At 56.2% G+C, this 26,487-nt stretch overlaps 2 protein-coding genes and 1 long non-coding RNA gene across 3 annotated transcripts; all 3 read right to left on the minus strand.

The window, feature by feature from the left end:
• Positions 1-441: 441 nt before the first annotated feature.
• LOC135187116 (uncharacterized) lies at positions 442-3,834 on the minus strand. The gene is made up of 3 exons (XR_010307198.1): positions 3,535-3,834; positions 2,443-2,603; positions 442-600 (listed from the first exon to the last, which is right to left on the minus strand). It is a non-coding gene; the product is annotated as an uncharacterized LOC135187116 (long non-coding RNA).
• A 5,714-nt stretch (positions 3,835-9,548) lies between these two features.
• SUCNR1 (succinate receptor 1) lies at positions 9,549-14,764 on the minus strand. Its single transcript, XM_064164967.1, has 3 exons — positions 14,728-14,764; positions 14,432-14,569; positions 9,549-10,675 (listed from the first exon to the last, which is right to left on the minus strand). Exon 3 carries the CDS (start codon positions 10,670-10,672, stop codon positions 9,725-9,727), a length of 948 nt encoding a protein of 315 aa, XP_064021037.1. The 5' UTR covers positions 10,673-10,675; positions 14,432-14,569; positions 14,728-14,764; the 3' UTR covers positions 9,549-9,724.
• Positions 14,765-15,391: 627 nt separating this feature from the next.
• On the minus strand, positions 15,392-26,282 carry LOC135186885 (arylacetamide deacetylase-like). The gene is made up of 5 exons (XM_064165045.1): positions 25,594-26,282; positions 20,444-20,666; positions 19,356-19,425; positions 18,032-18,203; positions 15,392-17,262 (listed from the first exon to the last, which is right to left on the minus strand). Exons 1-5 carry the CDS (start codon positions 25,729-25,731, stop codon positions 16,654-16,656), a joined length of 1,212 nt encoding a protein of 403 aa, XP_064021115.1. The 5' UTR covers positions 25,732-26,282; the 3' UTR covers positions 15,392-16,653.
• Between the last annotated feature and the right edge of the window lie 205 nt (positions 26,283-26,487).

Genomic DNA, 26,487 nt, shown 5'->3' on the forward strand with positions numbered 1-26,487 from the left:
CTGTGTGAACACTGAAAGTGTTTTTGCTGCTGATCATAGAATCACACAATCAAGCAGGTTGGAAGAAAGCTCCAAGCTCATCCAGCCCAACCTAGCACCCATCCCTGCCCAACCAACCAGACCATGGCACTAAGTGCCCCAGCCAGGCTTGGCTGCAACACCTCCAGGCACAGCAACTCCACCACCTCCCTGGGCAGCCCATTCCAGTGCCAATCACTCTCTCTGCCAACAACTTCCTCCTAACAACCATCTGGGTCACTCCATCTCCCTGCTGCAGCTGTCCTTTCCCTCTGCTGCTTCACACCACAGCCCAGCAGCACAGAGAGCTGCTCACATGAGCTTTGTCTCCCCAGCAGATCATCTAAGGAGGCTTTCCCAAGCGGCAGCTGAGGCACAGAAGGCATTTCCCAAGCCAGCCTGCGAGCTGCTGAAATGCTTTTATTTATCAAATGACTTCATTATCTCCACTGGAAGCTTGCTCCTGAGACTTTCCATCCTGTGATTCTTGTGTGACTATGTCAGGAAGTGGAGTAAGAGCACAGGAATGGACTCAAAGTGAAACGTTCTCCTTGGCTCACGTGGATCCGAACCGCGATTGCGCTGTGGAAGAGCAGAAGGCATTGAGGCTGGGCTGGGAGCCACCTTGCCCACCACCTCAGCCCCCTGCACTGCCCTCTCCACAGGGTGCTCACGCAGTGAGGTCAGACCCAGCTGCTGCTCATCACCTGCACAAAGCTGCAAACCTCAGCTGGGGCTCTCACTGCACCCTTCTGATGCTGCCCACAGCCCTGGGGCTCTGCAAGGGTGGCACCAGCTGAACCCCTCAGGTGGGGTGGGCTGGCTACAGACCCTCCTGAAGGGGGAAGGTCCTTCTGGCCTTCAGGGTGGTTGTGTGGCCTAAATAGCTTTAGAAAGTGGAGACCAGGTCGAGGAGAAGCAAAATTCACCTGAATTGTTACCCACCACTGGCAGCAGCAGCAGTTGTTCAGTGGCAGCAGTGACAGTGCCTGGCATAGGCTGGTGTGACTCCTCTTGCACATGGGTGCCAGTGGGCAGTAGTGGCAGCCTGGCACACAGCTGGCACACAGCCAAAGCACATCCAGCAGAGGGCTCACATAGAGTCTCTAGGAGCTTTTGGAGCTGTGCAGGCCTCCTTCACAGGGCACAGAACTGCCTGCAGGGCCACAGCAGCAGTCCATGGTAACCCTGTCCTCCTGGAGGGACCTTCAGGATCAGCTGTCAGAGCAAGGCTGAGCAGATGCTGCCTGGGCACAGAGCACTGCTGGGGAGCTGCTAGGGATGGAGCAGGGTTCCTGAGCCCCTGTGCTGGGAAGAGGCTCTTCCTGGGTGCTGCCAGGTCAAGAGGGCATAGGCACAGAGGGGAATCCTGGAGACTCTCTCTAAAGGACAGCAAAAAATCCTTGCAGGGCACTTAACAGCCTCTGAGGTGTGGAAGAGCTGGGGTCTGCTTGGGTTTTGAAGGAGTGAAAGGTCTCCTGCTGCATTCTCCAGCCCAGCCTTGGAGCCAGTCCTGCCCCACCTCGGCAGGCAGGTCCTGCTCCTCAGCTCCTTCCCCTGCAGCCAGGCGTGTCCTGGAAAGCCACCTCCTCTTCCAGCCTCACACCTCGGGCACCTCAAACAGCGTTAAAAGTAGCCCCAGTGCCTTGGAAGCACCTGGCAGGGCTGGGAGCAGGCTGTGCCCGCAGGCAGCCAAGGGTGCCCGGCCCTGGGCCAGGACCAGTTTTGTGCCCGGCGCTGGGACAGGACCAGCTGTGTGCCCAGCACTGCTCATCACAAGGAACAGCTATTTTTAGCTCACTCTCCACCACTAAAACATACTTGGGCTAGTTTCAGGCTGACTCACAGCTGAATTCCTGTTCTTCTGCAGCCTGAGTTTTTCTGTCCCCACCCAAAATGAGGGAAGACAAAACAAAATTAACACTGCCCACTCCCCAAATCCCCCAGCTGGACCCAAACCAAAGCCCACTGCAGACATTCCCAGCCATGCTGCTGCTGGTGCCCATGTACAAGAGAGGCATGAGCTGGCAGAGATGGCACTGGGGGGTGGCTGGGGTGCAGCTGGGGTGCTTGGGCTCCTGTTAGTTTTGGTCATGGGAGCCCAGAATCCCAGCATGGTGGGGTTGGAAGGGACCTCTGGAGCTTAGCCAGTCCAAACCCTGCTCAAGCAGGGCAGCCACAGCAGCTTGCCCAGCAGCACAATGCCCAGGGGGGGTCAGAAGCTCTCCATGCAGGAAGGCTCCACAACCTCTCTGGGCAGCCTGCTCCAGGCCTCCAGCAGCCTAATGCCAGTCTTCTCCTCCTGCTCAGGTGGCACCTCCTGGGTTCCAGCTTGTGCCCATTGCCCCTTGTCCTGTCCCTGGGCACCACTGACAACTCTGGCCCCAGCCTCTTGCCCCCTGGCCCCAGCCTCTTGCCCCCTACCTTTCAGCTGTTGCTGAGCATTGCTCAGATGCCCTCTGGGGCTGCTCTTCTGCAGGCTCTCAGCTCCAGGGCTGTCAAGTTTGCTCCTCACAGAGCTGCTCCAGGCCTCTCAGCATCTTCATAACCTCCACTGAACTCCCTCCATGGCCACATGGAGTCACCTGGGATGTAGAAAACAAACCCAAGAGCCTGAAGGGGTGGCAGTGCTGGCAGCAGCGAGGACAGGCGGTGCTGGGAGGAGCAGAGCTCTCGCCCTGGGGTGGCTCTTCACAGAACCATGCACTGGCTCCCAGCTGCACACAAAGACCCTGAGACCTGCCCCTTCAAAGTCAACCAGGAACATCTGCAGAGCCTCGCAGGGGTCACTACTGGGACCACTTCTGTCCAATGTATTCATCAACGACCTGGCTGAGGGCACCAAGCTGGGTGGAGTGGCTGCCACAGCAGAAGGCTGTGCTGCCTTCAGCCAGACGGGGACAGGCTGCAGGGTGGGCAGGGAGAAACCGAATGAAATTCACCAAGGGCAAGTGCAGAGTCTGTAGTGTAGTTGCAAGCGAGCAGCAGCCTGGCAAAGCGTGCAGAGAGCTGCACTGTCATTCATCTGGGGGGAAATGGGACTAGGCGAGGGGTTTAGGGATTAAATCCAGGCACAAGCTGGGATTGTCTCAAAAGGCAAAAGGAGCCAGTGCCCAAAGGGTCAGAAAGCTGCACTGAGCAGAATTCTCATTCATTTGGGGCAGAAATGGGAGTAGGTGAAGGGCTTAAGGGTTAAATCCAGGGCACAAGCTGGGACTGGCTCAGAAGGTGAAAAGAAACAGAGCCCAAGGGGTCAGAAAGCTGCAGTGAGCAGAATTCTCATTCATTTGGGGCAGAAATGGGAGTAGGTGAAGGGTTTAAGGGTTAAATTCAAGGCACAAGCTGGGACTGGCTCAGAAGGTGAAAGGAACCAGAGCCCAGAGGGTCATAAATTCACCCAAGGTGCCCGAGCTGAACAAAATGGCTTTGGAGGAGCCCGAGGGAAGAGAAGGGCAGGTGCTAGAGGTCAGAGGAGGGAGAGGAAGGTGGTGGAGAGGGTGCAGCTGGGACACTCACCTCAGGCCAGGTGATGCCGGAGCTGCTGGTGGCACAAGTTGGAATTACCTAAAGGGTTAACATTAGTTGTTTACGTGAATCAGGATGACAGAATCAGGATCAAAGCAGGCTCAGGAGCGTGGTCACTAAGGGATGGCTAAAAGGTCTCCTTCTGCCCGCTCGCAGGCTCCTGCAGTGCTGCCTGGCAGCCACAGGAGAGCAGGAGATGCTCAGCTCACGGCTGCTGGTTTTACTGGACCAGGTCTGCGCTGGGCAGAGGCTCATCCTTAAACCCGGCTCAGTGGATCGCTCGGGGCTCTGTGCCTGTGCAAAAGGCTTTGCCTGCGAGCTGCAGTTTGCCACCACTGCTGCCATCGCTTCACCACTGCCATGGGCTCCAGCACTGGCCACGCCTGCAGGACTGAGGTGCTCTGCCAAATGCTCCCCCTAGCAGGAATCAGCCTGTCCTGCTTCAGATGTCTTCCTTCTCTTCTTCCACTCAAACTTCATTCCGAGACAGCCTGGGGTCGCTGTGTCATTGTGTCTGCCTGACAGCTTCAGCCTTGTCACCACAGCGGCCGTGGGCATCCTGGGCTGACCTCACAGCTGCTTTCAGCTGGGTTAGATGCTCTTCTGCCATCCCTTCCAACCTGAGTGATCCTATAATGCCATTATCTCACATACTTTCACATTATTAAACAGCAAATATTTCCCAGGCTTTACCAACAGCTGCTCTTAGACTAACTGGGCAGCCCTTGACACACCAGCTGGGAATGCCAGCTGGGAGCACGGCCAGGGAAAGTGCCAGCTCCAGCTTCTCTGGGGAGGAGGAAAGTGCTCAGGGTGAGGTTTGCTCACCCAGGGCCTGAAAATGTTTCCAGTTGCTTGCAGAGAAGCTGGTGAGAGGCCTGGAGCAGAGCCCTGTGAGGAGAGGCTGAGGGAGCTGGGGGGGTGCAGCCTGCAGCAGAGGAGGCTCAGGGCAGAGCTCATTGCTGCCTGCAGCTGCCTGCAGGGAGGCTGTAGCCAGGTGGGGTTGGGCTCTGCTGCCAGGCCCCCAGCAACAGAAGAAGGGGACACAGTCTGGAGCTGTGCCAGGGCAGGTCTAGGCTGGATGCTAGGAGGAAGTTGTTGTCAGAGAGAGTGATTGGCATTGGAATGGGCTGCCCGGGGAGGTGGTGGAGTCTCTGTGGCTGGAGGTGTTGCAGCCAAGCCTGGCTGGGGCACTTAGTGCCATGGTCTGGTTGGTTGGGCAGGGCTGGGTGCTAGGTTGGGCTGGCTGAGCTTGGAGCTCTCTTCCAACCTGCTTGATTCTATGATTCCAAGAGATTAGCAGAGATGCTCAACCCATGGTGCATGTTAGCAGGAAGGGTGTGTGCAGAGGGAGGTGTCCTCGGTGACTCAGTGCACTTAACAAGGAGCAGATGACCCTGTTCAGCTCAGTGGCCACAGCAAGACAAACAATTGGCCATGCTGATCCATAAGGACCTGTCACTGCACAGCCTTGATGAAGAGAAATCACCTTCTGGCCATCGATCAGCCAGACGTGGATGCCAGCTGCTGTGCAGGTCACAGAAGGGTAGGAGCTGCATGGGACCTCTGGAGATCATCCAGCCCAAACCCTCTGCCAGTGCAGGGTCACCCAGGGCAGGTCACACAGGAACTCATCCAGAAGAGTCTTGGAAGTCTTCAGTGAAGGAGACTCCACAACCTGTCTGGGCAGCTTGCTCCTGGGCTCTGTCACCCCCACAGTGAAGAAGCTTTTTCCCACGCTGAGATGGAACCTCCTGTGATTGGGGTTACAGCCACTGCCCCTCGTCCTCTCACTGGGCATCTGATCTCATCCTGTCACAGATGCATCTCTGGCAGGAAGAGGATGGTGGCATCCAGCCCTGCCCTGGGGCTTGACTGGCTTCATCCTAGCCTGGACAGGACAGTGGGAACAGAGCCCAGCCAGAGCCCAGCAGAACCAAGGCTGGGTCCAGCACCTGGATGTTGTTGGCCCAGCAGTGCCTCCTCTTTCAGCAACCCCTGCCTTGAGGAGGACATCCTAACCAACACCTTCCAGCAGCCTGACCTGTGCTATTACCCCCTAAAGTAAACCCCTAAGTCTCTTCCTGATCCAGGCAGAGCCCAAATTTCCAAGGCTCCCAGGGAAGCTGCCTGCCCTGCTCTGTCCTTCTGCACACCGCTGCTGGAGGTGCTGAGCCAGCAGCATTGCTCAGCTGTGCCACACAAGGCATCTGCTGGGTTTATCTTCTGCCCTCTCCTTCCTTCCTGACCTGCCACCAGCTCAGGGCCTGAAAGAGCAGCCAGTAACCCCTTCCCTTCCCCATCTGCAGCAGGGCTGTGGGAGCTGAACCAGCTCTTGCACAACTAGGGGGTTGCTGCCATCTCAGCATGTAGCATGTCTGGCTGTTACGTGAGGGAAGAAGGGATGGCAGGGCCCACAAAACCCCCTTGTGACATCAGAAGGTGAAGAAAGAGGCTTCCATGCCTCACAAAGGTGATGTTGCCATCACCAGCAGAGAAACATCACTACCAGGAAGGAAGGGCACATGTGAAACCACCTGCAACGGGCACAGACTCATAAAATCAAACAGGCTGGAAGAGTCCTCCAGGCTCAGCCAGCCCAACCCAGCACCCAGCCCTGGCCACTCAACCAGACCATGGCACTAAGTGCCCCAGCCAGGCTTGGCTTCAACACCTCCAGGGACAGAGACTCCACCACCTCCCTGGGCAGCCCATTCCAGTGCCAATCACTCTCTCTGCCAACAACTTCCTCCTCACATCCAGCCTCAACCTGCCCTGGCACAGCTTCAGGCTGTGTCCCCTTGTTCTGTTGTTGCTTGCCTGGCAGCAGAGCCCAACCCCACCTGGCTACAGCCTCCCTTCAGGTAGCTGCAGACAGCAATGAGCTCTGCCCTGAGCCTCCTCTGCTGCAGGCTGCACACCCCCAGCTCCCTCAGCCTCCAATGGGCTTGGGGTGGGAACTGTAGTGAGCCTCTGGCCAAGATGCTGCTTAGGAGCTCAGCTTGGATCTCAGCCAGAGTCTGGAATTCCACACTGGCAGTGGTCACCACTTCCATCTTGTGGACAACTCAGCCAGCTGAACAGATGAACACTGGGTTTGGGGGCAAGAGGTGTTGCAGGTGGTTTGGCAGATTCCCACGTGAGACAGAGGTGGGAAATGAGGCAGCCTTGTGCTGGGAGTGCAGAAGGTTTCTTGTTGGAGTCTCTCTCCAGCCCAGGGCTGGTAGCAGCCAAGGCAGAGACAGGCAGAGGTAAGGGCTGGTGGCCACAGAGATCTCATGCAGGGGAAGAAGCAGACATCCAGGAGCACTGTGCCTGACCTTTCCACTTCTGCCATGGCATTAGGTACCTGTTCAAAACCCAAACCCAGCAACTCCTCCTGTGCTCCATGTTAGCTCCTTCACAAGACAAAGAAGCCTCTGAGCTGACACAGGAAAGGTCCATAGTTTTAGAAGATAAACATTTCTTTGGCAAGTCCTGCTCTGCCCACTGGGAGAGGCAAGAGGGAGCCTACCAAAGGTCTTTCAGGCTCATACTCACTGCTGGGTGCTGCTTCCCTGGAGAAAATTCCTCTTCAGCCTGCTAGATTCCAGCTTTAAAGAGGGAACATTCAAGCTGCCTTTGGAGAGTCTGCTGTTGGCCTCTTCTTCATGAGGATGACCGTGTACAGCATCACAGCTAGGTGAGCTCCTGCCACTGGGTGCCAATGACCATGTACAGCATCACAGCCAGGTGAGCTCCTGCCACTGGGTGCCAATGACCATGTACAGCATCACAGCCAGGTGAGCTCCTGCCACTGGGTGCCAATGACCATGTACAGCATCACAGCCAGGTGAGCTCCTGCCACTGGGTGCCAATGACCATGTACAGCATCACAGCCAGGTGAGCTCCTGCCACTGGGTGCCAATGACCACGTACAGCATCACAGCCAGGTGAGCTCCTGCCACTGGGTGCCAATGACCATGTACAGCATCACAGCCAGGTGAGCTCCTGCCACTGGGTGCCAATGACCACGTACAGCATCACAGCCAGGTGAGCTCCTGCCACTGGGTGCCAATGACCACGTACAACAGCACAGCCAGGTGAGCTCCTACCACTTTGGTGCCAATGGACCAGCCCTGCCCTGGCAAACCTCCTGGAGGGTGCTGCTGGAGACACTTCTGTGAAACAACAGCAAAATCCTCCCTGCTGCATCACCAGCAGCATCACCTTGACCCCAGGGGTGCTCCTGGCCCACAGCATGCAGCAGGTGTTGAGGCCACCCCAGAGGACCACTGGCATGGGTGTTTGTGTGAGATGTTCACAGAAGGCAGCAGCTCTTCTAGCCCTCAGACTGAGCCAGATGAGGACTTCTGCTCAGAGATTTTCAGGGTCTCACTGTTGCCAGGAAACAGGCAGGTGGGCACTAAAGAGAAGGGCAAATAAACCAAAAGAACACCAAGGAGGGGCTCCTTCGAAGGGAGGGGATGCACAGTTTATTGCCAGGCAGGAGGCATCAAGAGCTAAGCCAACAGAATTTCTCACTTCTCCTTCTGCAATCTGAATCCAGCTTTGATCCACCCTCAGGACACCAGAGTGAAAGGGACCTGACACAGCTTCACTCTCTCACTGCTTCCATCAAAGCTTAGGTGACCAGGACCCAAACAGTGTGGCTTGCTGCCCTCCTCACACTTGTGACAAGCAGCAGCCCAGCCACTGCCTCCCTCCTGGCACACCAGCAGCGTCCTGCCCAGCCACTGCCTCCCTCCTGGCACACCAGCAATGTCCTGCCCAGCCACTGCCTCCCTCCTGGCACACCAGCAATGTCCTGCCCAGCCACTGCCTCCCTCCTGGCACACCAGCAGTGTCCTGCCCAGCCACTGCCTCCCTCCTGGCACACCAGCAGTGTCCTGCCCAGCCACTGCCTCCCTCCTGGCACACCAGCAATGTCCTGCCCAGCCACTGCCTCCCTCCTGGCACACCAGCAGTGTCCTGCCCAGCCACTGCCTCCCTCCTGGCACACCAGCAATGTCCTGCCCAGCCACTGCCTCCCTCCTGGCACACCAGCAATGTCCTGCCCAGCCACTGCCTCCCTCCTGGCACACCAGCAATGTCCTGCCCAGCCACTGGCCTCATGCAATCCTCACCAGATCATCTGGAAATGGAAATTCTCCCAGTTAGACATCCTGAAAGGTGAACCTGCCAAGGGACTTAGGTAAAGAAGACTCAACTTTACAATGTTAACAGGCCATGAGGTGCCACGCTAGGAGCTGAGGCTCCCTGCTCTACTGTCATGAGAGACCTCTCCCGCTCCGCTGGGACACCATCCCCCCCCTGCTCGGCTGGGACACCATCCCCCCCCTGCTCGGCCGGGACACCATCCCCCCCCTGCTCGGCCGGGACACCATCCCCCCCCTGCTCGGCCGGGACACCATCCCCCCCCTGCTCGGCCGGGACACCATCCCCCCCTGCTCGGCCGGGACACCATCCCCCCCCTGCTCGGCCGGGACACCATCCCCCCCCTGCTCGGCCGGGACACCATCCCCCCCCTGCTCGGCTGGGACACCATCCCTCCTGCTCGGCTGGGACACCATCCCCCCCCTGCTCCGCTGGGACACCATCCCCCCTGCTCGGCTGGGACACCTTCCCCCCCTGCTCGGCTGGGACACCATCCCCACCCTGCTCAGCTGGGACACCATCCCCCCTGCTCGGCTGGGACACCTTCCCCCCCCTGCTCGGCTGGGACACCATCCCCCCTGCTCGGCTGGGACACCATCCCTCCTGCTCGGCTGGGACACCATCCCCCCCCTGCTCCGCTGGGACACCATCCCCCCTGCTCGGCTGGGACACCTTCCCCCCCCTGCTCGGCTGGGACACCATCCCCCCCCTGCTCGGCTGGGACACCATCCCCCCCCTGCTCGGCTGGGACACCATCCCCCCCCTGCTCGGCTGGGACACCTTCCCCCCCCTGCTCGGCTGGGACACCTTCCCCCCCCTGCTCGGCTGGGACACCATCCCCACCCTGCTCAGCTGGGACACCATCCCCACCCTGCCTTGCAATTATCTTTGCAGAAGGTGCATTCAGAGGACCACAATCTTCGACAGCATAAAGTTATCCAGTAAGCAGCACTGTACATTGGCGACCACTCCCCAGGAGACCTCCCTGCCCCCACCTCCTGCTACCAGAGCTCTTCCTTGCCGCTCACTTGCCAGCGGTTGCCAACCTACGCAGCAGCTGCCTCAGTTTTGCCACCAGCATCTCTCTGAAGTGGTCACCCATCAAGAAGTAAAAGAGAGGGTTGATGGCACTGTTCATGAAGGCAATGGGTCTGGTGATGATGTAAGCAGTGTTGATGATGCCCTGCTTGCGCCGGGACACTTCCAAGGAGGAGATCCGGGAGGCGATGCGGATGTTGCGCATGATGTGGTAGGGAGTGAAGAGCAGTGAGGAGATCACCATGGTGAGGACCACCAAGGTAAGAGGCTTCTCGAGGGTCAGAAGGGAGCTGAGCTGCTCGTTTTTGGCTTTAAGGAAGAGAACCATCTTCACACAGAAGCAGCACATGATCAGCAGAGGGATGAGGAACCCAGAGACAGTCAGGAGGATGCTGTAGATGAGGCTCTCCCTAGGGTCTCCAGAGCTGGCATAATCAAGGCACCTGTAATTATTGTCAGATGTTAGAGGCTCCAGGAAATACAACAAGGGCAGCAGCTCCAGGATCACCCCAATCCACACAGCAACTGAGATGATAAGGGCTGCCTTCCTCTTCTGCAGGAAATGGACCCTGAAAGGGTACTTCACCAGCATGTAGCGGTCGATGCTGATGACGGTGAGGAAGAGGATGCTGCTGTACAGGTTGGCATGCAGCAGGAACCTGTTGCTGTGGCACAAGCCACTCTCCTTGCCCCACTCATCTTTGGAGTAGCTGTTTACAATTACAGGGAGAGTGCAGAGGAACAGCAAATCTGACAGTGATAAGTTGAACAGGTAGATGTTGGTACTCTTCCAGGACTTCAGGCAGAAAGTGTAGCCAAAGACGGCGATGGCATTGCCAACGAAGCCTATGATGAACTCAAGGCTGTAGGTGGTGGTAAGGTAATACTTCTCCAGGGCTCTGTTCACCACCAAGCAGGTGTCTGTCTCATTCATAGCCTGGAAAGGCAGCAGGGCAAAAAGAAACACCGGTAAGAGATCACTGCATGTTGGCACTGCTGCTGCAAAGGGCATCAGAAACACCAAACACCAGTGAGAGATCACTGCACGTTGGCACTGCTGCTGCAAAGGGCATCAGAAACACCAAACACCAGTGAGAGATCACTGCACGTTGGCACTGCTGCTGCAAAGGGCATCAGAAACACCAAACACCAGTGAGAGATCACTGCATGTTGGCACTGCTGCTGCAAAGGGCATCAGAAACACCAAACACCAATGAGAGATCACTGCACGTTGGCACTGCTGCTGCAAAGGGCATCAGAAGGTGCCAGTTCCTCACAGCTTAGATGCTCAGCAGAGACTGGAAGAACATCCCTTACACTCACCAGATTTCTGCTCTCAGCTACTGACCAGAGGTACCCAGCAAGATAAAACCTTGTGTGAGCAGTCTGAAGTGTGAGCATCATCGAATCACAGAACAATCTGGGTTGGAAAGGACCTTTAAAGGTCATCTTGTCCAACCCCCTGCACTGGGCAGGGACTCCTTCAACCAGATCAGGTTGCTCAGAGACACCAACAGCCTGACCTGAAATGTTTCTACCACCTCACCCAAAAGCATCTACCACAAGGTGCCAGCTGCCACTTGGCCAAATCCTCAGCACTGCCAGAGCCTGGGAGAACAAAACTTGGCTGTCACCAGATGCTGGAAGTCATCTGCCCCCATTACCCAACCCCTGTCCCATGGTCCCTCACTCATCACTAAAGCAGAAGTCTGCTGTCAAGATTGACCAAGGATGAGCTCAGCAGCAGCAGTGTGACCACGTTTGGATGGTGTCATTCAGAATTCCTGAAGGTCAGCAGAGAATGTGGCTGCTGAACTCCTCACCCCCTGCATCATGCTCTTGGTTTGAACTGGTGAGTAACTGGGCACCAGAGCCACCTCAGGAGGGCTGTGGGGACAAAGCACAGTGAGGGCATTCCTGAGCCATTTATCTGCAGGGGCTTCTCCAAAAAGCCCTTTCAAGAAGGAAAGGTTCAGCTTGGACTGATGAGTCCTAGGTATGGAAGTGCCTTTGGTCCTGTTCAATATCTTTGTTCATGATCTGGAGCAGGGGATTGAGTCCAGCATCAGTAAGTTTACAGATGACATCAAGCTAGGAGGAGGTGTGGATCTATTGGAGGGCAGAAGAGCCCTGGCCAGGCTGGATGGGTGGGCAGAGGCCAATGGGGTGAGATTGAACAAGGCCAAGTGCAGGGTTCTGCACTTTGGCCACAACACCCCCAAGCAGCACTACAGGCTGGGGACTGAGTGGCTGAGAGCAGCAAGCAGCTACCCCCAAGCACCCTGCACTACAGCAGGCAACCCTGAACACTCTGGTCAGAGCACCCTGGCAGGTACCACCTCAGCTGAGCCTCCTGGGCTGGCTCTGAGGAGGAGCTCAGCACTTCAGGGAGATGTTCACCCTGCAAGCACTGCCCTGGCATCAGCACCCTAAGTACCAGTAACAAGGTGAAAATGGCTGCAGGGACACAGACGCTGGGCTGGAGGGTGCCAGCCCAGGGCCACTTACCCATTCAGGCAGTCAGGGGACAGCCATGAGGGGCTCAGAAGCACTCTCATGGCATCAGCGAATGCAGGGGGTTGGAAGCGACCCTCATCCCGCCCATGCCCTGTGTGGTGAAGCAGGGACATCTCCGCTAGATGGGGATGCCCAGGGAGGAGCAGAGGGCACAAGGACACTCACCATGCCGGGAGCCTCTGCAGCAGCAGCGCTGGAGCAGCCTGCGGAGCGGCGGTGTCCTGCGGGGCGGCAGCGCTTGCATACAGCCCCATCGGGGCTCCGGCAGGCTGGGCAGGACAGGCTGCGCCGTGTGCCAAGCGACGGGCAGCGAAACGCTCACGTCCCCTTCCTGGGGACACGGGTGGGAACCCCGGGAGGGGCGGCAGGAGGCGGCCAGGCTGCAGCCCTGCCCGGCGCTGTGGCAAGCTGCGGTGCCAGCGGAGCCTGCCCGGCTTGATAAGGGGTTTCAGGGGAAGGCTGTGGTTTGGGTGACGTGGGCACCTGCCAGGCAGCGCGGCCACAGCGGGGGTGTCCTGCGCTGTGCTGCCACGGCCAGCGAGCTCGGCAGTGGAAAGGAAGCAGAGCAGCTCTCAGGCAGTTTGAGGCAAGCCTGCCCAAAGTGGGCATTTTAGTGGGCAGGCTGCAGCTGCAGATCAACTTTGCGCTGGCAGGTTCAGCAGGGGCTGCAGCACACAGACACCCCGTGCCGGGGTTTAGAGCAGAAGTGCCACTGGAGCCAGGCAGAGGCTGTTGCCATTAAATACCCATTAGTTTAGGTTAGACAGAAGCCTATTAAATGAGTCATGCGTAATTGAGGCTACATTAGAACCCATTTGCATTTGATTGATTGGAATGAGCCATTAGGGCTGACCTTGAGCCAGCCCTGGTGCCTTCCTGCAGAGCCCTTCCCAGGGGAGCTTCATCTCCATTTGGGATCCATCCCCCCGAGCAGAAGGCAACATGAGAACATTCTTTCAGCTTCTACATTATTACCAGGGGAAATTAATTAATGCCTTGCCTCGACACCACGAGCCACAGGAGGAGAACTTTGTGATGAGAGTGGCCTGGCAGCACTGGGCAGGGCCTGGGTGGCTGCCCATGGGTGCTGCTCCTGCCCTTGGCACAAAGACGAGGCACAGCTGCGAGTTTGTGCCTATCTGTGGCTTGTTGCCATCAGCCCAACCATTCTTGGCTTCTCTCTGCTCCAGACCAAACGGGACCTGTGGCTTCCTGCTGGCAGGATCCACCTCTCTCTCAAGGGGAAAGGATAATATGGGCCCAGTGGGTTTAGGGGGACTCAGTGACAGGACTTTAGCCCAGGCTTGAAGGAGGGGAATGACAAAACCAGGACTGCCTGTGGCAAGCTGTGGCACGAGAGCCATAGCTGGCATGTGGCATGACAGCCACAGCACCAGGCCTGGTAGAGGTGGATAATGCTTGCACTTGATGATCTTAGAGGTCTTCTCCAACCCCCCCAATATATGATTTTGTTCTCTGCTTCAGTCCCCAAGCCAAGGTCACTGTTTGGACTCAGACCACTACTTGCCAGCTCTGCCAGAAAAACCCATCCAAGCATTTCCACCCTCAGAGCAGCTCCTGCTCCAGCCAGCTCACCTGGCCTCTGTGCTGCCATTCCTCCTGCAGACACCTGGCCCCAGCACCCCAGCTCCAGGCTGAGCCTTGCTGCTGCCCTGCTTGACTGGTCCCAGGGACAGGGACCCAGGGCACAAGTGGGCACCTAGGGGCTGTCAAGCACAAGGACTCTCACCCCTGCAAGCCCACCCCACTGCATAGCTGTGCTCACAGGTGTAAGGACCCTCAGCCTGCAAGCCCACACCATCTCTGTGCACCTTTTGCAGCCATTTCTGTCATCCAGAAGTTTGGTTTTTTCCATCACTACCTTGAAGAGGTAACAGACAAATGCTCTCCAGCTCCTAAAATCAGCAGGATTCAGAAGGGCAGAAAACAAATGGTAGAGTGAAGGAACTAGAAACATCCCCAGCAACACAGTGACCAGAACCTGATGGAGGAGAGAAGGGTGGAGGAGGCACAGGGGGGATAGGGGTTGAGCATCTCCAGCCTAGAGGTGTGTGACCCAGCACCCATCCCACCAGCACAGTGCTGGCCAGGAGCCTTGCCTGGTTGGAGCAGCACTCACAGAGAGCAGACGAACCTGCAGGGAATTCACTCTCACCCATCTGCTGCCTGCAGTTGTGCCAACCTGCAGTTGTGCCAACCTGCAGTTCCAAAGGCTGCAGGATCTGCCTCCCCCACATCTCTGAGACAGCCTCAACCCAGCTGTTACTGGGAACCACACCAATGCACCCAGGGCCTGGAAATGAGAGAAGACATGAAATAGCTTCCATTCCTCCATGACATATTTCCCTGGGAGGAAGAAATGCCCATCACTAATGCATGTTTCAAGAAGCCCAGCACACAGAGTTCTCTGGCTCCCCCAAAAGCTATAAACTCCTTTTCTTCAAACCTCACCTCTCAGGAGAAGGAAGGAGCCTTGGCTGCTGCATGGAAACTTCAGCTTGGTGCTTTCCTCCTCCTCCTGTTCCCAGCAGAGCAGCAGGAGGGAGATGGGAGAGATCCAGTTTAGACTCTGCCTACCCCCAAACCTCCAGGCTGGTAGTTCTGAGACTCCTTCCCCACACAGCCAAAATACAGCAGGTACAGTACAGAGGGAGGAATGGGTTTAAGCTGGCAGAAGGGAGATTGAAACTGGATGTTAGGAAGAAGTGAGGGTGGTGAGAGACTGGCACAGGTTGCCCAGGGAGGTTGTGGAGCACAGAAGCACCCAATGTGATCTTCGATCACATTGGGTGCTTCTGTGCTCCACAACCTCCCTGCAGGTGTTCAAAGCTAGGTTGGATGAGTCCTTGAGCAACCCGATCTAGTGGGAGGTGTCCCTGCCTATGTCTGGAGGTTGGAACTGGCTGAGTTTTGAGGTCCCTTCCAACCTGACCCACTCCATGATTCCATGAATGAATTGCCCATAAACATCCTTGTGAAGATCTTCCCGACCGCATCAGAACCCAAACTTAACTCCTTTATATACAAGTTAAGGGGTGGGGGCTTTTTCCTGCCTCATTAATTGCCACAACTAAATCAGACACCCCCCCTCAAGGTGACATGAGGCACACTGCACTGCAGGAAGGACAAGTTTAATCTTTACAGTCAGCACAAGCAGGAGGAGACCCAGTGGTCACTCTCATCTCCACGGGCCCCAGCACCGTTGAGGATCCCTGAGCCTTCAGTGCCCAACTGCAAAGCTCGGTGCTCCATGGGCACTTCCCTGGTGGCTGTGGCTGGTTCAAAGCCAGAAGCCAGCCAGCACACAGAACATTTAGGCCTCACTTGGAGAGGGTTTTTGTTTCTTGGCCAGGGCTAGAAAGAAAAAAAAACCTTCATCTCTAACAACTGCTGAATGATTTCAGGGTGATTGGAGCTGATAATACACAGCTGATTTGGTAAGCAGAGCAGGGCTGCTGGAAGGTTAGGACCTCCCCAGCCTTCCTTTGCCTGAGCAGCACCCAGTGCTGTCTGTTCCACTGTCTCCTTCTACAACAGGGATTAAAGAAAGCAGTTACTGAGCAAGAAGGATGCTTTAGAAAACAAAAAAAACCCAACCAAATCCACCAAAAAAAAAAAAACCCAAACAAAACCAAGGCTCCCAAAACGTTTGTGCTGTCACAGCTGTTCCACTCCACCTCCAGGTGCTTCCCTTGAGCTGTGCTGGAGAGAGATGAGTCGCTGTCCTTGGAGGTGTTGAAGCAAAGCCTGGCTGGGGCACTTAGTGCCATGGTCTGGTTGATTGGCCAGGGCTGGGTGCTAGGTTGGGCTGGGTGACCTCGGAGGTCTCTTCCAACCTGCTTGATTCTATGATACTATGACAGCACAAGGCCAGGCACCAGTGGGCATGTTCACCAGCTGCCTCATGGCTTGTGGAGCTGGGTCCCTGCACCTCTGCTTGCCCCAACACCCAACGGCAGCAGCGGGATGTCACCAGCACGTCCCATGGGAGAAGGGACAGGGAATGAATGGCCAAAGCACGTGCAGAGAGTGATCTTGTCCATTTGCACCAGCCTGAGGGCATGAAAACACTGCAAGAGGAAGAAACCAAGCAACTGACACAGGACAGTGCCAGCTGGGGCTCGGGCACACCAACCCTTCTGGTCCTGGCCAGGAGAGAAGTGCCAGGGCAGCCCTGACGGTCCGTGGGGCTCAGAGGACAGCACTGGAAGAACACTGGGGTCAGAATCAGATTGATTTTCCTGGCAGAGAGGGTGCAGAAGCGCTGCGGTGCGGGCAGCGCAGGGCAGCGCGAGGCAGAGGGCAATCACACAGCTCCTCCGCTCCTCGCGGTGCCAAGGGGCAGCAGCCAGGCCACCTAGCAGCGACCCCTGCGCCTCACAAGTTCTCATCCAACCACTTGATGTAGCTGTTCAGCAGCCTGTGCCCCACCGCCAGCTCGCCCAGGATGGAGGTGACCGTGATGGCCCCATGGAAGGCCTCCTGGAAGTGGTGGTGGGCGAGGGGCACCCCCGCTGCCCGCAGGCGCGCGGCGTACATGAGGCCGTCGTCGCGCAGCACGTCGCGCCCGCAGGTCAGGACGTAGGTGAGGGGCAGGCGGCGCAGCTGGGCGCTGCTGGCCAGCAGTGGGGCTGCCCGCACGTCCAGGAACCCTGGGTACTTGTGGGCCAGCTCGGGGCTGCCGTAGGCGGGGGTGGTGTAGGGGTGGCCCTCCCTCATCTCGGCTGGCAGCAGGCTGCTCCAGTTGGCAAACTCAAACAAGTGGCTGGCCGAGGCTGGGACGTGCCGGTTGGAGGCCATCGCTTCCCGCAGGGATGGGTCCGTGGTGAAGTACTCGCTCCAGAACCTGACCATGAGGGGCCTGGACAGAAGGGGATCGTCCTTGTTCTCTTTGTAGGATGGCGAAAGCAGGTCCAGGGCTTGCAGGGCAGGGTAAATCAAGGCTTGGGCTTTCAGCTGGGTTTTGACTTCAGGGTCCTCCGACAGCTGCAGAAGGAAAAAAGGTCAATTAAAGCAGCTTGGCTCTCCCACACTGACAGAAGGCCTTAAAAGGCAGAAATCAACATCTTCATGGGAGGCCATGAAGATGCTCAGGCAGCTGGAGCAGCTCTGAGGCGAGGACAGGATGAAGAGTTGGGGTTCTGCAGTATGGAGAAGAGAAGGCTTCCAGGAGACCTTGGAGTGACCTTCCAGGATCTGAAGGGCTGGGGAGGGACTACTGACAAGGTCTTGTAATGAGAGGAGGAGGAGCACTGGGTTTGAACTGGTAGAGGGGAGATTGAAACTGAATGTCAGGATGAAGTTCTCTGCAGTGAGGGTGGTGAGACACTGGCACAGGTAGTCCAGGGAGGTTGTGGAGCACAGAAGCACAGAATGGGATCTGTAATAACATTCTGTGCTCCACAACCTCCCTGGAGGTGTTCAAGGCCAAGTTGGATGAGGCCCATTCTAGTGGCAGGTTTCTGCCTATGGTGGGGGCTTGGAACTGGATGATCCTTGAGGTCCCTTCCAACCTAAACCATTCTAAGAGTCTGTGATGGAACCCTGGAATGGGTTGGATTGGAAGGGACCTTCACGATCATTTAGTTCCAACCCCCCTGCCATGGGTAAGGGACACCTTCCACTAGACCAGGCTGCTCAAGGCCTCATCCAACCTGGCCTTGAACGTTTCCAGAGCAGGAGCATCTCTGAGAAACCTTTGTGACATTGCCAAAAGTAAATGATCCAAGCCAGAAAAACAGTTTCTTGCTCTTACCTGTTGTGCCACAGCTGCAGCCAAGTTGCCACCTGCACTGTCTCCTGCCACACAGACTCGATTTGGGTCCACCTGGTACTGGGAGAGGACCTTGCTCTGGAGGAAGAACTTGGTCACCGAATACACATCTTCAAACTGAGCAGGGAAATGGTGCTTGGGTGCCAGCCTGTAGCTGCCAGGGAAAAGCAGAGGGGTGTTAGGTGCTGCTGGGAGTCCAGAGCAAGCTTGGCAGCACCTGCCCCGCTTGGCAAATGGTTGTGCCCAGGGAAATGGCAACTATCTGACCAAGCAACCTCCACAGCCACCAGCCACAACCCACCACTGCAGCCCTGATAGGTTTTGCTGGCTGGAGTCTCAGACTCAAAAAGGCTAGAAAAGGCCTCTGAGATCATCCAGTCCAACCACCAACCCAACCCCCCCCCCAGGCCACTGAGCTGCATCCTCATGGGGTTTTTGGAGCCCTCCAGGGATGCTGATGCCACCACCTCCATGGGCAGCCTGGAACAGTGTCTGACTACTTTTGCAGTAAAGGAATTGAAGCATAGAAGTTCCATGGAAACATGAAGAGGAATTTTTTTCCCTGTGAGGGTGCCAGAAGCCTGGAGCAGGCTGCCCAGAGGGGTTGTGGAGTCTCCCTCTCTGGAGATATTCAAACCCTGCCTGGATGTGTTGCTGTGTGACCTGCTCTGGGTGCTCCTGCTCTGGCAGGGCTTGGCCTGGATGAGCTCTGGAGGTCTCTTCCAGCCCCTGCCCTTCTGTGATCCTGTGAAAATGATCTTCTAGCATATGAACCCTTTTGGAAAGAAGCTTTCATGCTCCTCTGGCCAGGTGCTGCAGCCTCTTCATACAGTTCTGAGAGCATTTCATAAGGAGTAGATTTGAGGGTCCCATTTTTTGCTGTTTGTCGTTGCAAGCCCAGCAGCAGCCTGGCAAAGCATGCAGAGAGCTGCACTGTCATTCATCTGGGGGGGAAATGGGACTAGGTGAGGGGTTTAGGGATTAAATCCAGGCACAAGCTGGGATTGTCTCAGAAGTGGAAAGGAATCAGAGGCCAAGGGGTCATAAAGCTGCAGTGATTTGCGTTTTCATTCATCTGGGGGGCAAATGGGAGTAGAGGAGGGGTTTAGGGGTTAAATGCAAGGCACAGGCTGGGACTGTCTCAGAAGGTTCCTCATGTCCTACCTAAAGCTCCCCTGGTGCAGCTTAAGGCCATTTCCTCTCACTCTATCACCAGTTACTTAGAAACATGTTCAAAAAGAAGCATATTGAAACAGATTCATTTGTCCCAAACCCTCATCCCATCTAGAAGCAGAACCTCTCTTACTTGACTGACACCACCACAGCATCCAACTTGTCTGAAGTCCACCTTGTCAGGTGATCATAGGGTTTCATGCCTGAAATGAAAGGAATCACTTGGGATGTGCTCCAGAGCATCTGGGAGCAAACATACACTCACACATCCCCCGCAGAGCATGTGGGAGCAGACACCCCCACACCATCACAGGATGGCAGGGACCCAAAGGGATCATCAAGTCCAACCCTCCAGCCAGAGCAGGACCATCCAATCCAGCTCAGGGCACACAGGAATACATCCAGACAGGCATGGAAAGGCTCCAGAGAAGGAGGCTCCACAACCTCTCTGGGCAGCCTGTGCCAGGCTCTGGGACCCTTCCAGTCAAGAAGTTGCCCCTTGTGCTGAGCTGGAACCTCCTGTGCTGCAGCTTCCATCCATTGCTGCTTGTCCTGTCCCAGGGAGCAGTGAGCAGAGCCTGTCCCCCCCATTCCTCAGATAGTTATAAACATTGATTCAATCCCCTCTCAGTCTTCTCTTCTCCAGACTAAGCAGCCCCAGGTCCCTCAGCCTCTCCTCACCAGGCAGTTCTCCAGTCCCCTCCTCATCCTCTTAGCCCTCTGCTGGACCCTCTCCAGCAGATCCCTGTCCCTCTTTAAACTGGGGAGCCCAAATGCATCACACTTCTGGACATCTCCTTAGCATCACACTTCTGGACAAGATCAAAAGGTGCTGTGCATCTCCAGAGCCATTGCTTTGCTTTCAGAGGAGACCCCTGGCTAGGTCTGGGCAGCTCACAGGAGGAGGAGAGGATAACTTTTGTGTGCTCATCTTTACTCAGGGACTCTTTGATGCTTGTTTTGATCTTGTGGTTTGTCCTCGCTGCCCTGCTTCCTGTGTGGAAGGTGGAGGTGGTGACTGTGGAAGGCTCTCCCCAAAGCATGAACACCACACCTCAGGGCAGCTGCTCTTCCTCTTGCCCTGTAATGTTCCTCTCTGCAGAAGCTTTCCAAAGCCTCCCTCTGCTTTTAACTGGTGTCACCTCCCACCGAACAAAGGGCAGCGCTTTTGGCACTGAGATCTGCCACCCAGAGCCTGGGCACTGCTGCAGAGGAGCTTACCTGCATCTCCCACGCACCATCCTCCACCATGGAAGTAGAGGACTGCCCTCCTCAGCCCCGCAGCCTCCTTTCTGGGCACGAAGAGGCGCACAGGAACGCCGCTGAAGCTGGTGTCCGTCACGGTGACGTTCTGGTCGGAGGTGGGCGCGATGTACTCTGCCCTCCCCATGAGCTGCATCGCATCCATGTAGTGCATCAGACCCAACCACTCAGCGGCGGCAGCCTGCAGCCAAGGAAACAGCACTTCAGACAAAGCCGTGGCGGCTCCCGGGGGTCAGCTTGCTTGCTGGTTTGAGGCTAACTGGAGTATTTTACTGAGAGAAATTAAATCCTTAGCTGTGAGAAGAAAGACAAACACCACTGAGTGTGATGGCTTGGGTGTTACCTGCCCCCTACACTTAAGAAGATGACTCAGACTTGACTCAGTGGCTCTGGAAATTGAGTGAAGCTTTGCATTCACAGCTTAGCACAATGTCCAAGCAGATGGTTACAACAGATACAGCTATAGAGATTAATAGACAAAGTAGAAGTAATAGTGTGATGGTTTGGGTGTTACCTGCCCCCCACACTTAAGAAGATGACTCAGACTTGACTCAGTAGCTCTGGAAATTGAGTGAAGCTTTGCATTCACAGCTTAGCACAATGTCCAAGCAGATGGTTACAACAGATACAGCTCTAGGCAGAAATAGACAAGGTAAAAGCAATACGGAAACATAGCAGTCCTCCCAGAAACCAGAGTCCCCAGGAGGGGACCCCAGCCACCCTTCCAACTTCCTCCCACCCCTCTACCTTACTCCAGACCCTGCCTTACGTTCAAGGTGAGTTTGGAGACTCAGACAGGGAGTTTAGGAAGCAGAAGGATTAGTCAGGCAGCCAGTTAGGTTAGAGAGAGAAGTTTGTGCAGCACCAGCGAGCAACTCTTTTATCTATCTTTATGTTCTTGTTCTTACACAGCTCAGCAAGCCTATGAGTGCAGCAGAATAGAAGCATAGAATAGAATCATAGAACCAAGCAGGTTGGAAGAGACCTCCAAGATCATCCAGCCCAACCTAGCACCCATCCCTATCCAGTCATCTAGACCATGGCACTAAGTGCCCCAGTCAGGCTTGGCTTCAACACCTCCAGGCATGGTGACTCCACCACCTCCCTGGGCAGCCCATTCCAGTGCCAATCACTCCCTCTGCCAGGAACTTCCTCCTAACATCCAGCCTAGACCTGCCCTGGCACAGCTTGAGGCTGTGTCCCCTTCTTCTGTTGCTGCTTGCCTGGCAGCAGAGCCCAACCCCACCTGGCTACAGCCTCCCTGCAGGCAGCTGCAGGCAGCAATGAGCTCTGCCCTGAGCCTCCTCTGCTGCAGGCTGCACACCCCCAGCTCCCTCAGCCTCTCCTCACAGGGCTGTGCTCCAGGCCCCTCACCAGCTTTGTCACCTTCCTCTGGACACCTTCCAGCACCTCAACATCTCTCTTGAATCAGGAGCCCAGAACTGGACACAGCACTCCAGGGGTGGCCTGAGCAGTGCTGAGCACAGGGGCAGAAGAACCTCCCTTGTCCTACTGGCCACACTGCTCCTGAGCCAGCCCAGGATGCCATTGGCTCTGCTGCCCACCTGGGCACTGCTGCCTCACCTTTAGCCAGCCATCACTACTGGTTGCTTTTCACAGTTCTTCTCACCAAAATAACCCAGCCAGGCTCAGACTAGCACAGTAAGCTGTACCCCTCACTTCTCTGCTGAGGAACACACCTAGTCAAAATACAGACAAGACACTCACTTCTCACACACTTCCCAGCTCTCAGTTCTGTTCTGAGCCAAGCAGCGTTGGCAGCTCTGCCAGACTGGTTTGGGACAGAGATGAAGGCAAACAGGCAGTGACTGGCATGCAGAAGCAAACCACAGGTCCTTGTCACAAGCTCAGCGAGGACAAACACAGCCAGAAGTCCTGGTGTGGTGACAGCCACCAAGCAGCTGGCAGAGATTTCTCAGCTGTGTTTTCCCTCAGGATTAGCATCAGAAAAACACCCAAACAAATCCATGGGTCAAAGGCAGCCGTGCTGCAACTCCACTTGGCTTGTGCAACTCCCCTGTGCTGGGAGGATTCCCTCAGCCTCAGGACTGAGGCTTTCAACACTCCCAGAGCTGCTTTGTCCACAAGTGGCCATTTCACATAGCAGAAAACCACTGGTGTCCTGCCTGTGGTTTGGAGACCAATATCAGATGCACCAAAAGGACCTCACACACTCTCCGAAGGAGCAGCCTGGCCCCAAGCTGAGAGTGCTGCACATTACAGGGCAAGAGGAAGAGCAGCTGCCCTGGGGTGTGGTGTTCATGCTTTGGGGAGAGCCTTCCACAGTCACCACCTCCACCTTCCACACAGGAAGCAGGGCAGCGAGGACAAACCACAAGATCAAAACAAGCATCAAAGAGTCCCTGAGTAAAGATGAGCACACAAAAGTTATCCTCTCCTCCTCCTGTGAGCTGCCCAGACCTAGCCAGGGGTCTCCTCTGAAAGCAAAGCAATGGCTCTGGAGATGCACAGCACCTTTTGATCTTGTCCAGAAGTGTGATGCATTTGGGCTCCCCAGTTTAAAGAGGGACAGGGAGCTGATGGAGAGGGTCCAGCAGAGGACTATGAGGATGAGGAGGGGACTGGAGAACTGCCTGGTGAGAAGAGGCTGAGGGGCCTGGGGCTGCTTAGTCTGGAGAAGAGAAGACTGAGAGGAGAACTAATAAATGTTTATAACTATCTGAGGGCTGGAGGTCAGGAGGGGGCAGGCTCTGCTCACTGCTCCCTGTGACAGGACAAGAAGCAGTGGATGGAAGCTGCAGCACAGGAGGTTCCAGCTCAGCACAAGGGGGAACTTCTTGACTGGAAGGGTCCCAGAGCCCTGGCACAGGCTGCCCAGAGAGGCTGTGGAGCCTCCTTCTCTGGAGCCTTTCCAGGCCTGTCTGGATGTGTTCCTGTGTGCCCTGAGCTAGATTGTGTGGTCCTGCTCCAGCAGAGGGTTTGGACTGGATGACCATTTTGGGTCCCTTCCACACCCTGACATTCTGTGAGTAGTCTCAAGAAAACACACAGCTTTGCCTCCAGCAGAAGAAAGGTAAAAGCAACAGCTCCCACGGGCTGCTCACAGCTATGATTTAACCCAAACACCATGGAACAGCAACACCTCACCTCCCTGAACTTGGAACATGCAGCCCTGCTGTCCACGCCTGCAGCAGCCAAGCCTTCCAGCAGCAGCCCTGAAGCTGAACTAAAAACCTCCCTCCAGGCCCCTTGCAACCTCCCTTTGATAGATTTTCATGGCTCAGAAAAAAAGCAAGCAGTTCTCAGCATCACCAGCCACTCAGAAAGATGTCAGCAACATCAGCCCCATCCCCCTGAAAACAAGGTCAGAGATGAAGCTTTAGGTTTGGGTTACACTGCTGCAGCCCTCTTGGGATACCAGGGCTGGGCTCTAAACAGCTCTCAGCTCAGTAGAGCTAAGAGATAGGATCAGTGGAGTTAAGAGGTAGGATCCTGAACATTAAGAACAAGTTCTGCACCATGAGGGTGCTGGAACACTGCATCAGGTTGCCCAATGAGGTGTTTGGGTCCCCATCCCTGGAGATATTCAAGGGGAGGCTTGACAGGGCTCTGGGTGACCTGATCTAGTTGAGGATGTCCCTGCTGACTGCAGAGAGGGCTGGACTGGAGGAGCTTTGGAGGTCTCTTTCAACCCAGACCATTCTATGATTCATGGTCCACAGCACTGATGTGTGCAGAGCATGCAGCCTCTCAGATCCCTTCTATACATTGGCATTAGCTGTATGGCATGGAATGAGCAGGAGCTAGGGATGTATGCACACAAAAGCAGCATGGGGAGGCACAGAGGCACTGCAGTCAGTAAATACAAAATCACAGGATCATGTCAAGCAGGTTGGAAGAGAGCTCCAAGCTCATCCAGCCCAACCTAGCACCCAGCCCTGGCCAATCAACCAGACCATGGCACTAAGTGCCCCAGCCAGGCCTTTCTTCACCTCCACACACAACTCCACCACCTCCCTGGGCAGCCCATTCCAATGCCAATCACGCTCTCTGGCAAGAACTTCCTCCTAACATCCAGCCTAGACCTGTCCCTGGCTGCCTGGCAGAAGAGCCCAACCCCACCTGGCTACAGCCTCCCTTCAGGCAGTTGTAGACAGTGATGAGCTATGCCCTGAGCCTCCTCTGCTGCAGGCTGCACACCCCCAGCTCCCTCAGCCTCTCCTCACAGGGCTCTGCTCCAGGCCCCTCCCCAGCCCTGCTGCCCTGCTCCAAACACCTTCCAGCACCTCAACATCTCTCTGCAATTCAGGAGCCCAGAACTGGACACAGCACTCAAGGGGTGGCCTGAGCAGTGCTGAGCACAGGGGCACAAGAACCTCCCTTGTCCTGCTGCCCACACTGCTCCTGAGCCAGCCCAGGATGCCATTGGCTCTGCTGCCCACCTGGGCACTGCTGCCTCCTCTTCAGCTCCTCCCTACCAGCACCCCCAGGTCCCTTACCATGGAATCACAGACAGGACTAGGCATTGCTGCCTTGCCAGGTTGCAGCATATGGTCCTGTGCTGCTTTGCTAGGGACCACTTCTTGGGAGGCAAAAGTGCAGGAGTACCGGGGCTGGGGGGGGGGGGGGGGGGAAGAGCTTCTGTATCTATCTTAGAGAGCTTCGTGTCTGTATGCTGCAGCTTTATCACCCCTGGCAGGTTTGAGTAAGCTTTAAGCTCATTCTGCCTGGTTTCTACAAAACCGCGAGCTATTTTTCAGAGCTGTCCTGGTTTTCCTCCCTGCCACCCAGAACACCACTTCTGAGGAAGCTCAGCGACGGCATCCCGATGGAGGAGCAGTGCCTCAGCTGTGAAGGATCACAAAGCAAACTCACCTGCACCGCTCTGTGCAGGCTCGCATCACTCCAGTGACTCCAAGAGTGACTCCAAGCACCCGCCCTTCGAGCTCGCACGATGAGATCCTAGCTGAGGTTCTTTATAGTCACGATGGCAGCGAGTTTCACGTTTCACATCAGATACTACTGCCCTTCCATCCGCAACTCGCTCACTAGCAACAGCCGCGCCCGGGCACCGCCAGCAGCCCCCGCTCCGCAGCCAGCTCCCCCCAGCGCAGCCCCGCACTCACCAGATGCTCAGCAATCCTGAAGGGAGCCAGCGTCAGCATCATCTTCCAGGGCTCCTCGCAGTCCTCGGGCAGAGGGACGTAGAAGCAGTAGGCGAGGAGGGCAGCGGTGAGGCAGAGCAGGCGCAGCTTGGCTCCCATGTCTGCGGGCACGGCTCCTGCCGGAGTGCCCGGGCTGGCTGCTGTCGCTGACTCTTAACAGCCACAAAGCAGCTCAGGGCAAAGTTAATCCCGTGTTGTGCTTGGGTCCCGGCCAGGAGTTGATTTCTCAGCCTGCTCGCCCGGAGCAGAGGTTACTGCGCTGTGCAAAGCACGACCCACGTCCCCCTCCAGCACGGCGCTTACTGCTCGCAGCCGCGGAACCGACACGGCTCCGGCTTAACACCGAGGCTCCGACCCCCCAGCCCAGCCACGGCGAGACAGCTCCAGAGCAAGGCGGAAAGGGGGATGAATGGATCAAAAACAAGCAAGAGAGGCCCAGGGCTGCCCAAGGGGACGCTGAATGCAAAAGGATACACTGAATGATCAGAGAATGGTAGGGGTTTGGAAGGGACTTCTGCCGGTCGAGTCCGATCCCGCTGCCAAGGCAGGGTCACCGAGAGAAGGTCACACAGGAACATGTCCAGAAGGGTTTGGAATGTCTTCAGAGATAGAGATTCCATCACCTCTCAGGGCAGCCTGCTCCAGGGCTCTGTCGCCCTTCAATTAAAGGTTGCTCCTCGTGGTTAGATGGATGCCAGGAGCTGGAGTGCAGCTGGTCAGACCCAGCCCAGCTTCTGGATCAGGCACCAGAACCTAACCCACTGTCCCTGCCCAGGCACTACAGGCTTTGGCAAAGCTCACCCTTCATCTTGAACCAACACACCAAACCAGTTGTGGCATGAACAGGTTTAGCCG

The sequence above is a fragment of the Pogoniulus pusillus genome, chromosome 26, assembly GCF_015220805.1.
Source record: "Pogoniulus pusillus isolate bPogPus1 chromosome 26, bPogPus1.pri, whole genome shotgun sequence".
In the NCBI taxonomy this organism is placed as follows: Eukaryota; Metazoa; Chordata; class Aves; order Piciformes; family Lybiidae; genus Pogoniulus; species Pogoniulus pusillus.